The sequence below is a fragment of the Mustela erminea genome, chromosome X (assembly GCF_009829155.1).
Source record: "Mustela erminea isolate mMusErm1 chromosome X, mMusErm1.Pri, whole genome shotgun sequence".
In the NCBI taxonomy this organism is placed as follows: domain Eukaryota; kingdom Metazoa; phylum Chordata; class Mammalia; order Carnivora; family Mustelidae; genus Mustela; species Mustela erminea.
Genome location: NC_045635.1, coordinates 41,041,035 through 41,058,112, shown reverse-complemented (window position 1 = coordinate 41,058,112; position 17,078 = coordinate 41,041,035). Strand labels below are relative to the sequence as shown.

Genomic DNA, 17,078 nt, shown 5'->3' with positions numbered 1-17,078 from the left:
TTTTACTCCTAAGTCCTATTGATCTCCTATGGGAATTTATTCTTCAGTAAACTGGAAGCACTTGCTGTGACCTATGTCCTCCAACTCCCCTTTGCCCAGACGGCCTTCCTTCTCCTAGTTCTTGTCCACCTGTCAAACTTCTGTAAAGCTTTCCAGTTTCCTCAATCAGAAGCCTGCTCTCCCTTTTCAGAGTACCTATATTACATTAAATACCAGTGTCCGTCCCGTCCTGTAACCAATCTATTTAAAACTGAAACACCTCCTCCAATACTACCTCTTTACCCTTCTTTATTTTTCTCCAAAGCACTTAGCTTCCTTTTAATGCACTATGGATGCATCATATTTATCGTCTTTATTCTACCAATCCTCCATTATGGATGTAAGCTCCATGAGGAAAAGGATTATCTGTTTTGCCCACCCATTTCCCCTGAACCCAGAACAGTGCCTGGCAGCCAGAGGCACTCCACACACCAATAGTGAATCCATTTTAACTACTTAATCTTGATTACCTCAGCGTGTGTAATCTAAGGTAGGTGGTCCCCACGTGTCTCTTTAATAAACAAACGTGAAGAGTTAACTAGGTTTGGTCATCACACACTTCTCCACTGCCCATTCTCCAGAAGAGAGACCCTGATAATGATCAAGAACAACATGATATTCTCAGGGACATTCAGTCAGGTCACTGTTCGAGTTGGCCAACTTCTAAGTAGAAAGATAATTACACAGAAGGAGGCGGAGGCACTCTTAATATCAGGGCTGGGGTTCTCCTTTTTACATTCTCTTCTCTCCCATACCTGTGGTAAAAGCAAGCTGCAGCTGCCTTCCACTTGGAAGAGCCAGTGAAGGGAATGGGAATGTGGGCATGGAGCAGGCTAATGGGATCTGGATCTAATCCAGGCCTTAAAGTGGAGAAAAGGGAACATCCGAGAGTTCTGCTTTAGGCCTTATGGAGCGTAGGAACATTGTCTGGTCTTCTTCAGCCTGTCACCTTGGCACCAGTCCACCCCCCACAGTGGGGCTGAGAAGATCAAGAGCACCAGGATTAGGTGTAGGCAAAAGGGGCCCAGGAGTTGGCCTGTCTCTACCAAAGCCTCAAACCCACTGGGCAAGTAGAATCTTCCCAGAAACTCCTTAAAACTCTGATGTAAAACTTTGTGTGTATTCTCCTGGGGAATTAATTTAGGGTTCAAGATTCTGGCCAAATCATCTTTGCTTGAGATATGGATAACAAGTTCAAACATTTGCAAGCACATTTATCTGAGAGTTAAGTAGGGAACAAACCAGTGTTTGGATAAAAATTTAAAAAAATAATAAAACAGTAGGGGCGCCTGGGTGGCTGAGCTGGTTAAGCATCTGCCTTTGGCTCAGGTCTTGATCTTGGGGTCCTGGGATCCGCAGGTCAGGCTCCTGGCTCAGTAAGGAGTCTGCTCTGCTTTTTTCATTCTCTCTGCCGCCACCCCCATGTGTGCTCTTTCAAATAAGTAAAATCTTTAAAAAAAAAAAACAGTTAATACCTGTTACTTAAAGGAATTCAGTGAATTTGTTTTGCATGGAAATGATACATAAGATGTATAGCATTTGAGAAATTTCAACTAGGTTGTTTATAATACAATTAGTACTCTATCAGAAGTTGCAGTTAAGACTTGTTGCAAATGCTGAAATAATAGCCACTTTTACCTTCGAAATCACTGAGCTGCTACCTGAGTCGGCACCTGAAGTGTTATGTACGGAATACCTCTAGCTTCTCCAAATTCAAACGCTGAAGCCCTAGCCCAGGAAGTGATGGTACTGGGGTACTGGGGAGTTAGTCCGCTCAGGTTTAAAAGAAGTCACAAGGGCAGGGCCTCATGATGAGATTAGTGCTCTTAGAAGAAAAGACCTTCCTCTATTCCTCCCTCTGTCTCATCTCCCTCCCTCCCTGTGCACACAATAGAGGAAAGGCCGTTGAATGCAGCAGAATATGAGCCAGAGAGCAGGCCCTCACCAGTGAGAACTGCAGAACTCTGGGCACATTACAATTCTGTCCAAATCCCTGCTGTGAGAGACTTGACCAAACTCCAGCATGGCTTCTAGCAGCACAAGCCACGTCTCTAGAAGGACTCTACCCCCCTACCCCTGGGGGATAAAATTTTCCTGCCAGGGAAATTTACTATGTGTTCTAGCTAATACCTGATAATAGGCCCCTGACCTTCCTTTCTTAGAGCATTGATTAAAAAGGGCTCCACAGTTGTGAATATGTAAATCTTAAAACACAGAAATATCTTTTCCAAGGACCTGAGAGTCATTCCTTTGAAATATAACTACCAGGAAGGACAGGGCCTCTGTCTACCAGTCTCTGTGGGAGGACAGAATTCTAACTTTGATAACTGTGAGTGAACAAACACAGCTGGTGTAATCACATTTACACTGACCAACTTTATAATTTTCACTTCTCTGACTCTCCCTGCTCCCTCATTTTCCTGATAAAATTGCTGAAATCACCTCTCCACAAACTGGAACGCAGCTCAGCTCTGTCCCCTACTGTCAGCAGTTACTGAATAAAATCTCTTTTCAATGCTTTAACTAATGTCCAGCAGTATTTACCTTTGATACCAGACGCTCCATCTGCTGGTACCTTGATCTTGGACTTCTCAAGTCTCTAGAACCATCTAATAAATAAATGTCTGCTGTTTAAGCCACCTAGTCTATGCTATTTTGTTATGGCAGCCTGAGACAGACTAAGAATGGTTGCCACAACAAAATAACAGACCAGATGGCTTAAACAACAGAAATTTATGTCTCTCAGTCTGGAGGCTGGGAAGTCCAAGATTAAGGTGCCATCACAGTTGGTTTCCTGTGAGACCTCTCTCTCTGGCTGGCAGACAGCAAACAGCTGCCTTCTCCCTTATATCCTCCTCACATGGCCTTCCCTGGTGAGCGCAGGGCAAGCTCTGTGCTGTCACTTCTCATAAGGACACTAATCCTATCAGATAAGGACCCCAACCTATGATCTCCTTTAACCATAATTACTTCCTTGGAGGCCCCATCTCCAAACACAGCCACACAGAGAGTTAGGGCTCCAACATGGGAATTTTGGAGGGACACAAATACTCAGTCTCTAACAACTGCCAATGATGAGAAGTTAAATGTAATTTTACTATTCTTCTAAGTACTTTATCTGGACACCTCAGTTCTTCTAGTTAGGGGGAGAAATTCATGCTATAGTTAAAGCTCCTCTAAGCAAAAGAGTTCTAAAGTATAAAATTATTTGGACTGTCAATGCGGTCTACAAAGGAGAAATTTAGGATTTATGTTGCTGTACTTTCTCAACAAATCCTGAAAGTTCTTCAAAACAAAAAGTAATAATAAATAATCTGAAGCTTAGTACCATAGTCATTTTTCAAGAGTTACTAGTTCTCAGGTAAAATGCCCCAAATCACAAACATGGAAAGGTCATATTCCAAGTTACCTTTTCACGAGAGCCACTTATGAAGTGAGCTTAGTTTGGGCTGTATTTCTTACTATAATCCATAAACGACAGTAGATACACTTTCAGAATCAAAGAAAACATTTCAACAGCTGCAATTCACCTGAGACAGCTAATAAACTAAGTTAAGCAGTATTTTCCTAACAGAAAATGAAAGTAAACATCTTATTGTTTTACTGAGTAGCAATCCGAATTTTCCATTAAAATTCATCTCCACGGGTAAACTTCCATAATGATAATCTGAGATGAAATGATGAATTTGTCAATTTCAGTGGAAAGCCTGTCTGCAAAGAAGTCCAAAATAAAGCTCTGGAGTGTAAGAAGCACTCTTATAGGTATGAGATACCATTCTCACTGCTTTATAATCATTCACTCAATATCATAAAAACCCCGGGACATGATGGGTTTTAGTTGATTGAGCACCTGACTCCTGATTTCAGCTCAGGTCATGCTCTCAGGGTGGCGAGATCCAGGGCAATGGGCTCCGCCTGCTCTCTCCTTCCCCCTTGGCCGCTCCATCCTCCCAGCACACAGACGCTCTCTCTCTCTCTCAAATAAAGAACATCTCTTTAAAAATACTCATAAAAACCCCTGTAAGAGTTGTGTACTATTATTTCTGTCTTACAGATGAGAAAATTTAGCTATTCAGAGGCTAAATGACTTGCCCTAAGTTACACAGTTAGTAAGTGCTTGCGCTCAGTCTCAGACCTAGGCAGTCTGGCTCCTAAGTATATTTTCTCGGTTGCTTCTTCACATTTAACCATATTCAAACAGAAACCAATGTTTACTGGCACTTAAATCAATGGAACAGAGTAGAGAGTTCAAAAATAGACTTATGTTACATTGGCAAAGGTGCAAAGGCAATTCAATACAGAAAGGATAGTCTTTTCAACAAATGTTATTGGAACAACTGGAAATCTGTATGTAAAAAAAGAAAAAGAATCTCTCATATTTTGTACCATATATAGCAATTAACTCAAAATGGATCACAAAACCCAACTGTAAAACCGAAACTCTACAACTTCTAGAAGAAAGCAGAGGAGAAAATTGTTGTAATCTTGGTTAGGCAAAGATTTTCTACATGTGAAACCAAAAACACAATCCACAAAAGAAAAAATTGAAAACTGGAGTTTTATCAAAATAGAAAATTTTGGGGGGCGCCAGGTGCCTCAGTCATTAAGCATCTGCCTTCAGCTCAGATCATGATCCCAGGATCCTGGGATCGAGCCCCACATTGGGCTCCCTGCTCAGCAGGAAGCCTGCTTCTCCCTCTCCCACTCTCCCTGCTTGTGTTCCCTCTCTTGCTGTGTCTTTCTGTAAAATAAATAAATAAAATCATTTAAAAAAAAAGAAAATTTTTATTCTTCAAAAGACACTGTTAAGAGAAGACAAACCATTAATTGGGGTAAAAATATGCAAAACACACATATGACAAGGGATTTGTATCCAGGATATATTAAAAAAAAAGCCTCAAATGTCATTTAAGAAAACAAACTAGTAAAAAAGGGGCAAAAGATTTTAATAAGCACTTCACCAAAGTAAATATATGGATGGCAAATAAGTACATGGAAAAATCCTCAACATCGTTAGTCATCAGCGATATGCAAGTTAAATGACAATGGAATACCACTACATGCCTATTAGAATGCCTAAAATTTAAAAAAAAAAAAAAAAAAACCTTGACCATACCAAGTGCTGGTGGCATAGCAACTGCCACCATAGCATCTTGTATGTTGCTGGTAAGAATGCAAACTGGCATAGCCACTTTGGAAAATAGTTTGGCAGTTTCTTATAAAGTTCAATATAAAATGTCCATGTGAGTCAGTAATCCCACTCCTAGGTATTCACCCAAATGAAGTGAAAAATTATGTTCACTCAAAAACTGCATGCAAATGTTTATGTAGCTTTATTCACCATTACCCAGACTGAAAACAACCCCAATGTTCCTCAACTGGTGAACGGATAAACAAATATGGTATACCCATATAATGCAATACTACTCAACAGTAAAAAGGAACTCCTGATACATGCAACAACATGGCTGAATTTTAAAATTATCATGCTAAGTGAAAGGAGGCAGACTCAAAAGGTTACACACTACATGATCCCACTTATATGACATTCTCAAAAAGACAGAACTATAGGGATAAGGATGCCCGGCAGGTTTAGTTGGTAGAGGGTATAACTCTTGATCACCAGGTCAAGAGTTTGAGTCCCACGTGGGGTGGTAGAGATTACTTAAATAAATAAAACTTTTTGAAAAAAGACAAAACTGTAAGGCTAAAAAACTGATCAGAATAACTCAATCAGAGAAAGACAGCTATCATATGATTTCTCTGGTATGAGGAATTTAAGAGGCAGAGCAGGGGTCATGGGGATAGGGAAGGAAAAAATGAAACATGATGGGATAAATAAAAAAACTGATCAGAAGCTGGGGGCGGAGTTGACTATAAAAAGAACACAAGGAAATTTGGAGGTATGATGGAACTGTTCTATATCTCGATTGTGGTGATCAGTTACTCAACTACTTTCATTTGCCAAAACTCATAGCTGTACACTTTTTTTTTTAATTAAAATTTTTTTTTTAATTTTTTATTTTTTATAAACACATATTTTTATCCCCAGGAGTACAGGTCTGTGAATCACCAGGTTTACACACTTCACAGCACTCACCAAAGCACATACCCTCCCCAATGTCCATAATCCCACCCCCTTCTCCCAAACCCCCTCCCCCCAGCAACCCTATAAAATTTTTTAAAATTAATATATACTATACTATTAGCCCCAGGGGTACAGGTCTGTGAATTGCCAGGTTTACACACTTCACAGCACTCACCATAGCACACACCTTCCCCAATGTCCATAACTCCACCAACCTCTCCCTACCCCCTTCCCCCCCCAACCCTCAGTTTGTTTTGTGAGATTAAGAGTCTCTTATGATTTGTCTCCCTCCCAATCCCATCTTGTTTCATTTACTCTTTTCCTACCCCCCAAGCCCCCAATGTTGCCTCTCAACTTCTTCATATCAGGGAGATCATATGATAATTGTCTTTCTCTGATTGATTTATTTCGCTAAGCATAATACCCTCTAGTTCCATCCACATCATCACAAATGGCAAGATTTCATTTCTTTTGATGGCTGCATAGTATTCCATTGTATATATATACCACATCTTCTTTATCCATTCATCTGTTGATGGACATCTAGGTTCTTTCCATAGTTTAGCTATCGTGGACATTGCTTGTTATAAACATTCAGGTGCACGTGCCCCTTCGGATCACTACATTTGTATCTTTAGGGTAAATACCCAGTAGTGCGATTGCTGGGTCATAGGGTAGCTCTATTTTCAACTTTTTGAGGAACCTCCATGCTTTTCATGAGTGTTTTCCAGAATGGTTGTACCAGCTTGCATTCCCACCAACAGTGTAGGAGGGTTTCCCTTTCTCTGCATCCTCGCCAGCATCTGTCATTTCCTGACTTGTTAATTTTAACCATTCTGACTGGTGTGAGGTGGTATCTCACTGAGGTTTTGATTTTCATAACTTTATATTTTAAAAGGGTAAATTTCACTGTATGTAAGTTATACTGCATTTAAAATAAAATTACTTAAAATTTCAACATTGTGGGGTACCTGGGTGGCTCAGTGGGTTAAGCCTCTGCCTTCGGCTCAGGTCATGATCTTGGGGTCCTGGGATTGAGCCCTGCATTGGGCTCTCTGCTCAGCAGGGAGCCTGCTTCCCCCCCCCCCTGCCTGCCTCTCTGCCTACTTGTGATCTTTCTGTCAAATAAATAAATAAAATCTTTAAAAAAAATTTCAACATCATTAAATCAGTTTTAGGACTACACAGCTACATAGCTGAAAGGTTATTTCATAAATGAAAGTGGCAATGCCATGAAATTATAAAAATAATAATAGGGGCACCTGGGTGGTTCAGTGGGTTGAGCCTCTGCCTTCGGCTCAGGTCATGATCTCAGGGTCCTGGGATCGAGCCCCGCATCAGGCTCTCTGCTCAGCGGGGAGCCTGCTTCCCCCTCTCTCTGCCTACCTCTCTGCCTACTTGTGAACTCTGTTAAATAAATAAATAAAATCTTCCAAAAAAAAGAAATAATAATAAATACCAGTACCTTGATCTTACGTACACTGAGGACAAAAGAAGGTGAAACACTGTATATTAGTTCACTGTGTTGCTAAATTCATAACCACAAAATAGAATTATGAAATTTTAGGTTTGAAAAGGATTTTCCATACCATCTAACCTAATCTTTTTTTTTTTAAAGATTTTATTTATTTACTTGTCATAGAGAGAGAAGCGAGAGCAAGCACAGGCAGACAGAGTGGCAGGCAGAGGCAGAGGGAGAAGCAGGCTCCCCGCCAAGCAAGGAGCCCGATGTGGGACTCGATCCCAGGACGCTGGGATCATGACCTGAGCCGAAGGCAGCCGCTTAACCAACTGAGCCACCCAGGCGTCCCCATCTAACCTAATCTTAACCTAATTTTACATCCTATCACATTCCCTTTCTTCACCCTGATTTGCCTGAATGCATCTAGCCATGCTTACCCTCCCTGCGCAGAGACGCTCAAAGAATTCGAGAACTGGAGTGGATGTTAAGAAATTGAGGGCTGGAAAAGCTAAAGGCCTTCCCCAATAAGGTATACTGGTGTATAGAATACAAATTAAAACCCCAGTCCCATATACTTTTCACTCTCTGTGCTTTTCCCCTTTACCAAAACTTTGTGTAAGTGAAGAAATTTGAACCCTCTGCACACTGTTGGTAGAAATATAAAATGGTGCAGACACTTTAAAAAAGTTCAGCAGATCTTCAAAAAGTTAAACATAGAATTACTATAGGACTCAGGAATACCATGCCTAGGTATATTCCCAAGAGAAATATTATGTCCACATAAAAAATTGTACACAAATATTCATAGCAGCATTATTTGTAATGGTCGAAAAGTGAAAACAACCCAAATGTCCATCAATTGATGAATGGATAAATAAATTGGACAAGTAAAATTTATAAGTAAATATCTATTCTGTGGAATAGTATTCACTAATAAAAAGGAATACTGCACTGATGATTGTTACAATATGCATGACTCTCAAAGACATGCTAAGTGAAAAAAGCCAGTTAACAAAAGGCCAAATACTGTCTGATTCCATTTATATGAAATGTGTAAAATAGGCAAATCTGCAGAGATAGAAAGTAAAATTGTGGTTTCCCAAGGCTGGTGGGGGGGGTGGAGAGGGAAGTGGGAATAACTACTAATAGGTATGGGTTTCTTTTGTGGGGAATGAAAATGTTCTAAAATTTTAGTGATGGTAAATAACCCTGTGAACTTACTAAAACTACTGAACTATATACTTTAAGTGAGTAAACTGTATGGTAGATGTATGTCAATAAAGCTATTTTTTATATTAAAACTGTTCAATTTTATTAGTTTCATACTTCCATGTGCTTCAATTTTTCTTTTTATTTAATCACTTTAGGATGGTGTAAACATATGGGATTTATGCCTGGCTTCATGCTTATACAAATTTGAATAGTATTATAATAAAATAAGAGTCAAGCAGAAATCTGTATTAGTCTTTTATAGGTATCCATTCATTAATCACATATTTTCCCCCAGAGATCACATTTTTATTAATATTTCTATTTACATACACTGCAAGTATATCTGATTATAAAAATAAGGTCTGCTTCTTACCAAAACTTTAGATAATTTAGACATTTATTTCTAGTCCTTTTTAGGACACCAAGATATATTTTTCTGGTTTTCAAATTTTCATTCCAGTGTAGTTAACATACAATGTTATGTTTCAGGTGTACAATATAGTGATTCAGCAGTTCCATACGTTAGCCAGTGCTCACCAAGGTAAGTATATTCTTGATCCCCTTTACCTGTTTTACTCATCCCCGCTCCGCCAACCTCCCCTCTGGTAACCACCAGTTTGTTCTTTACAGTTACAAGTCTGTTTTCTGGTTTGTCTTTTTTTTCCTTTGTTCATTTGTTTCTTAAACTCCACATAAGTGAAATCATATGCTATTTGTCTCTTATTTTGTTTAGCATTATACTCTCTAGCTCCATCCATGTTTTTGCAAATGGCAAGATTTCATTTTTTCTGTGGCTGAGTATTATTCCATTACATGGACACCACATCTTCTTTATCCATTCATCTGTTGATGGGAAACTTGGGCTGCTTCCATAATTTGGCTATTGTGAATGATGCTGCAATAAACACGGGGGTGCAAATTAGTGTTTCGCATTTTTTGGGCAACTACCCAGTAGTGTGATTACGGATAGTGGGGTAGTTCTACTTTTTATTTTTTGAGGAGCTTCCACCTTGTATTCCACCCCAGTGCATGTTTCCACCAACAGTAACGGTGCAAGAGGATGCCTTTTGCTCCACATCCTAGCCAACACTTGTTTCTTGAGTTTTTGATTTTAGCCATTCTGGCAGGTGTGAGGTGATACGTCATTGTATTTTTTTTAATGATTTATTTATTTATTTGAGAAAGAAAGACCACGCTCTCAAGCAGGGGGAGGAGCAAAGTGAGAGGGAGAGAATCTCAAGCAGACTCCCTGCTGAGTGCCAAGCCCAACATGGGGCTCTATCTCATGACACAGAGATCATGACCTGAGCCTGAAATCAAGACTCCCGAGGCTTAATGCACTGAGCCACCCAGGCACCCCTCACTGTGGTTTTAATCTGCACTTCCCTGATGATTAGTGATAAAGCTGTTCATAAAATGAATAAACAAAGAGCTACTTACCACCTTTAAAAAACAAAGTAACCAAGTAACAACAACTTTATGTAAAAGATTTAAAAACCTGTAGACAAATTCTTTGATCCTCCTCCCATGGAGGAGGACCACAAATGGGTGGGCATTTGTGACTACCTCAACCAAGAGAATGTGGCAAAGCAAGGTACATCACTTAAGAGCCTAGTTTGAAAAGCCATGCAGCTTCTCCTGGTCTCTCTTAGAGGACACCTGCCCTTGGAACCCAGCCATCATGCTGTGCAGAAGCTTAGACTGCATGAAGAGGCCGCTGGCCCTCAGCCTAGCCAAACTCCAGGATCAACTTGCCAGCCAGCACTGCCATTAAGCCGTATTGAAAGGAGATCCTTGGGCCCCCACTCGAACTGCCGCATCTGATATGGCAGAGAGCCAACCTTGCTATACCCTACCCAAATTGCCGAGTTGTGAACAAAATAAATACTTGCCATTAGTCTAAGCCACTGAGTTTTAGAGCAGTTTGGTTTGGTAGGCAGCAATGGATACCTAGAATATGTACTTTACAGATTTAAAAGGCTAAAAACAGCATTTAGCCCCCCTACTCAGAGCAGATACTTCTTTCTAATAAGTGGCCATCGAACCGCTGTCTGAATCTTTTGACTAATGTGGAGATCAGTTCCTCACAAAGCCATGCCTTCCACTGAGGAACCACCCCAGGAATTATGATCTGCTTTTATAATAAGACCAGTTGTGTCCTGTCCAATCTCTGGTCTGAGTTCTATCTTCACAGGTGATCATTACTGTCTAACCCCCTTTTGTCAGGACAGTGCTTCACCCTGTTCAACAGTAGAGAAATCTTTGGCACAGTCGCATTTTATAGCCAAGAACCTGAAATGCATGAATGGGCTGCTTTATCCAAAGTCATGAAACAGACACCAAATAAAATGCAGTTACTTGAATCTCTGGTATAAGGCTTTTGTTCAGTTTTATTTCTATCAAATATGAGACAAATGTAATGGATACATGATGTGTTGCCCATACTCAAATTCACAATTTTCATACTTATGCCATCATTGTTTAGAGGACTAATCCTCATTGCTATTATCTAGGAGAAGTAATGGTATGAATAACTGGAAAATGAAAACTACTTTTCTGTACCACTCATATTTTCCTTGTTTGCACTTAAATATTTCCTGTTTTAACTCAATAAAAGCAGTCAGCTCTTAAAGAGCAGGGATAATTTTTATAATTTTGAGTCTTCCTTGGTGTTTGAGTACCTATATATTGAATAATTTGCCTAGCCATGAGAGGCAGCATATAGATAAAAAGGATAAAAGCATTTCTTTCCAAGTAATTTAAAAATGGATGGAACTAGAGTAATACCCTCTATGCTAAATGAACTAAGTCAGAGAAAGACAAATACCAAATGATTTCACTTATATGTGGAACTTAAGAAACAAAACAGATGAACACAGGGGAAGGGAAGGAAAAATAAAATAAGGTAAAAATGGAGAGAGAGGTAAACCATAAGAGACTCTTGACAATAGTGAATGAGGGGAGGAGGGAGATGGGATGAGGTAATTGGGGAATGGGCATTAAGAAGGGCCCTTAATGGAATTAAGCACAGGGTGTTATATGCAACTGATGAATCACTAAATTCTACCCCTGACATTAATAACACACTACATGTTATGACTTTTTAAAAAAGATCTTATTTATTGGGACGCCTGGGTGGCTCAGTGGGTTAAGCCGCTGCCTTCGGCTCAGGTCATGATCCCAGCGTCCTGGGATCGAGTCCCACATCGGGCTCCTTGCTTGGCAGGGAGCCTGCTTCTCCCTCTGCCTCTGTCTGCCATTCTGTCCGCCTGTGCTCGCTCTCTCTCCCTCTCTCTCTGACAAATAAAAAAAAAAAAAAAAAGATCTTATTTATTTATTTGACACAGAGAGAGAGATCGCAAGTAGGCAGAGGGTGTGGGGAAGCAGGATCCCTGCTGAGCAGAGAGCCCGATGTGGGGCTCAATCCTAGGACCCTGAGATCATGACCTGAGCCGAAGGCAGAGGCTTAACCCACTGAACCACCCAGGTGCCCCATATGTTTTGACGTTTTAAAAAATCTTACAATCTAAAAATATTTCTCATTCCAATGTAGTAGTTGTACAGTAAGCTTTTCACTTTTTCAAAGTTAGCAGCGATAGAACATAAGCTTCATACACTGTTGATTACAGTATATCAGTCGCCATGACAACACTTAGTCTCCAAACATTCTAATTGAAACAATTGCTCCTAGCTTCAGTCCCCCAAGACTGACCCAATTACACAACTCAAAACCCAAAGCCCAGAGGGTGCCTCTTGACAAAGATACTCTGATTACACAACCTAAGGAAAAATTTAAACACCACTTTTCCAAATTGCAAGGAAACTTTTCAGGCAATGGATTATGTTTTTAAGTTGAATGGTAATTGTCTGATGTAAATTTAAAACATCTCACTTACATTCTCTGGGCTGTATTTGCATTCTGTTCCTTTTAAGGTACAACTAAAATCTTTTAGGACCAAGCAAGACTGTGCTAAACTCAGTAGAAGTATCACTGGACTAATACAGAGCATTCGAACACTAGCCTAAATTGGCCTCATGAGAGATGAAGAACTAGAAAAAAAATCTTTAAAAATCATATAAAATGAGGCACCCTAGAGTATGCTCCTAATAATTCCAAAGGAAGGGATGCCTGGGTGGCTCATTCGGTTAAGCGTCTGCCTCTGGCTCAGGTGATGATCCCAGGGTCCCACATCGGGCTCCTTGTTCAGCGGGGAGCCTGCTTCTCCCTCTGCCTGCTGTTCCCTCTGCTTGTGCTAGTGTTCTCTCTCTCTGACGAATCAAACCAAATCAAATCAAAGTAAAATAGAATACTCCTAAAGAAAAATCCCCAAAAGGAAAAGCAATGTTGGGTAATGGTACAGTGGTACCTCCACTGTCTCAAAATGTAAACTAGTAATTCTCTTTCTCCAGTGATCCAATAGATTTTTTTTTAATTGGGTTGTTTTCAAAATATAATGCTCATTTAGTTAGAAAAATTCTGACTAGGTGAGTTGATCAATACTTTAACTTTTATCATGTACAGTATCAGAAGCATGAACTTATTTTACATACCCAGTAATATGTCTTACACCTCTACAACTACAGTACCTACTAGTATTCTCCAAAAATGTTCCCTGTAAGCTCAAAACTGTCTACAAATTAAAGTTTACTATATGCTCATATGCAAAAAGTTTAGAAGTTGGTAAAAGAAAAAAAAATCACAGAATACATCCATGTAACTAAAAGGAGAAAGCGAAGCCTGGGTGGCTCAGTCAGTTGGGTCTCTGGCTCTTGATTTTGGCTCAGGTCATGATCTTAAGCTGGTGGAAGAGCTCTGCATTGGCCTGTGCGCTCAGCCCAGAGTCTGCTCGTCCCTCTCCATCTGTTTATCTCAAATAAATAAATAAATAAATAAAATCTTAAAAAAATAAATAAAAGGAGAAAGATTAACATGAGATTCTAACTAACCTGAACATTATGTTAATAAAGGTTAACTGTAAGACCATCTTTATGAAGTAATGAGTCAAAGGACAACTGAGACTACTCGAAATAAGTAAATAAATAAAAGCACTTTCGTTTTAGCCTATGGTTTCAAAACAAAAAGCTAAAGTAAAAATCAAATACACAAGCCTCTCTATGACAGAGAATTCAAGGTTAAAGAGTATTGTTAGAAATACTAAGGCTGAGGAAATCAATCTTTTAAAAACTGTTTGCCAAGTAACTTCGAATGATAGGTGCAATCTTCTATGACAGAAAGCATAGTACTTTCCATTCTTATGCAATAAAATGATGCTATCAAGTACAGATAAGAGAATTAATATACCATGCAACCCAAGAAAGATCTGAGAAACCGGGTAGAAAGACGCAGTTCAGAATTCTGCAAAAAGCTTCCCATTGCTTAAATCTGACACTTGGAGAACTGAGTTTCCATGAATAAATCATTCTGGCGATTGAAAATCATGCAGGAAAATCTATGAAATCATAACATGAATATGAACTTCACTATAAAGTATCCATGGGTCAATATATGTTGCATCAAGCAAGGAGGTAATTGTTCATAACGTTTATTTAAACATCCTTTTGCAGTCAAATGCTCTACCACTGAGCTATACCCCCTAAACATCCTTTTGTTTGGAAAAGAAAAGTAATTGCCAAACCTATCAAAGTATTTTACTAAGCACAAAATGCAGAACTATGAGGAAAGAGGAAAGATTATGAAATTTATGACTAAGTGTGTTTTGTGCAACACTAGGGGACGTTTCAAAGCTGTCTCATTGCTGGCTATATACAAAAGTGAAAAGAAGGGCGTTTTCATTCATTGAAAACAATAGCAAAATATTGCTTGGTTTATGCTGGTTATTTTCACCATACAGTCCTGACATACGTGTCAAGACTGACTTTGATTTTCATTATTCCTTTTGGGTAACTGGAAGAGGAGGAAAAAGCAAAGCCATACGTTCAAGAGTCCACTTTGTTAACTGAGAAAATTCAGCAGTGGAATATACCATTCGGCACCAAAGAGATTTACCGGCTAGGGCAGACAAAAGAGAAAACAGTCACAGACGAACATGAGCTGCGAATAAAGATGAGAATCGGTCCCACGCGTAACTCGAGGACTGGACAAAACCCCGCTGGGCGCTGCGGGTGAAATGAGCAGATTTGAGATTCGGGGCATTCACGACCTCTTTCCCTGGAGTCCATCCTGGGACCGCAGGGAAAGCCCCCAGGGCTCTGACAATGAGCTCTAAGGCCCCCTGCACCGCTTCACAATTCCCCGTGACGCCCCCTCCAGCGGGGTATTTCACCGCACCCCAAAAAGTCACTCCCCCCCGACTTCAACTACTCGCGTGGGAGAGGAGAGCGCACGCAAGAGAGCTGCAGCTGCTGGGTCGGCCCCCTCCGCGCTCCCGGGCCGCAAGGGACCCTCGCCGAGCGGCTCTGGAAGGGCTGAGACCAGGGGCCACGGGACTTTGGTTACCTTCTCGCGCTGGTCCCAGCTGTACTGCTTCGGCCGCCCCTCCCCGCCCTCGGGCTGCGACTCCTTCTCAGCCTTCCGCCTGTTGGAGAAGAAGCACCCCATGGTCCCGGCCACTCCCCGCCGGCCCGCTTGTTCAGGTATCCCCTGGGAGTGTGTCGTGAACCCCGGGCGCCCGGGCCCCGTAGCTCTCCGGACACCGCCCAGCGAAACGGCCCAGCCGTCCCCAGCCCGGGTTAGCCCGCCAGGCCCAACACCCCTTCTCTTTTTTCCTCTCAGTCGCCCAGACGACCCATTGCAGCCAATGACCATTCAGCGCCCAGTGAGCCAATCAAAGCCCCGAGAGCAGTCCTGCGCGGCCTATGAGGAGAGGTCGACGTACGCACACAACCAATCCACGCCCCGCTCCGGCGCCAGCCCCCAGTGGCGGGTCCTGGGGGCTCTGGCGCACGCACAGCCGACCCCGCCCCCTAGTCCGGCCCCGCCCCTCCGAGGACACCGTGGGGCTCTCTAGCTGCTCAGGGTGCCGCTTTGGCAGGCTTGTCTTTTTGCCCTTGGTTCTCAGTTACCAAGTTCTAGGCGCGGGAAGGCTCCCTAGTTGAACATTAAGTTTCAGTTTTATGATGCAAGTGGTGAGGGAACAGGAATTGCGGCTGACACAGGAAGAGGCCCTGAAATTCGTAGTTTTCCCCCCTCCCTCCCGCCACATCGTGTGAGTAGTGTCGCCCCTCCGGAAACTTGCCCCAACCACACACCCCCTTTTGCCTCCTCTTCTGAGCTTTCTTAATATTCCTACATTTCACTCTGAAATTGCACAAGTACTTAGTAAAATAATTATTTGTGTATTCATTCCCTTTTGGAAATGTGAATTTCTTGAGGCCAAAAGGCCTTTCTTAAAAGAGCATGTATCTTTGAATTCCTTAGGCCTGGCTCAGCTCCATGGTAGACGCTCAGTAAAACGTTTGTCAGATGAATACATGAATGAATGCATGCTAGTGAAGGAAGTATTTATAACCTCTTTTCTATATTCCTTATCAAAGAAAGTGAATTAAGTGTGTGTGTCGTGAAGGAGGGGGGTTTTATAGTAAAGGGTTCTTGTGAAATTTATAACCTAGTGGAGGACATAAGCATTGCCATATAAGCAGTCAGCTCTAAGCAAATGGTATAGGGTTTGTATGAAGGTATTAAATATATATACACTAAATATTAACATTTGTTTCATTTGGGCCAAGTTTACTGCAATACACATGTATTGCTTTTGTGATAGAAAAGGGTGCCTCGGTGGCTCAGTCGGTTAAGTGTGTGACTCTTGATACTGGTTCAGGGCATGATCTCAGGTGGTGAGAAGGAGCTCTCTGCTGCCCCAGGCTGTTCTGGGGTGTAGCTTGCTTAAGATTCTCTCTCCCTCTCCCTCTCCCTCTGCCCCAACCCCCACTTAAAAAAAAAAGGCAAATTCTTGCTTCGATTGTCTGAGTATTTTGACATCTTGGTAGGACACCAAATGTGGATCAGGTCAGGTTCAAATTTGGTTATCTTTTTACTTTCCCACACTTATTCACACTAGTGTATATCCTAAATGAGTCTCTGACTTAACTTGAGCATTAAGAATGTTCCCTTTTTCACTTCCTGCTTCTTATTACACAATCAGGAAGAAAAGGGCATGTGCTCAAGTATTAGAGATTACTGCAAATTTAAGTTCTAGATCTTAGGCAATAGGGCCTTTAAACTGTACATACTTTTTCTTCTTCCAATTGAAATGAAAGGTGTATGTGTGGGTGTTTTGGATAAGACACCTAGATATTTTATAGTCATAGAATGTTAAA

At 41.1% G+C, this 17,078-nt stretch overlaps 1 protein-coding gene across 1 annotated transcript in view; it reads right to left on the bottom strand.

The window, feature by feature from the left end:
- RP2 (RP2 activator of ARL3 GTPase) overlaps window positions 1-15,559 on the bottom strand; it is a 50,647-nt gene extending 35,088 nt beyond the window's left edge. Inside the window, exon 1 of the mRNA XM_032330820.1 lies at window positions 15,259-15,559. Within this exon, the coding sequence (XP_032186711.1) occupies window positions 15,259-15,360 (102 nt within the window). The 5' untranslated portion in view covers window positions 15,361-15,559. The remainder of the gene's footprint in view (window positions 1-15,258) is intronic.
- Between the last annotated feature and the right edge of the window lie 1,519 nt (window positions 15,560-17,078).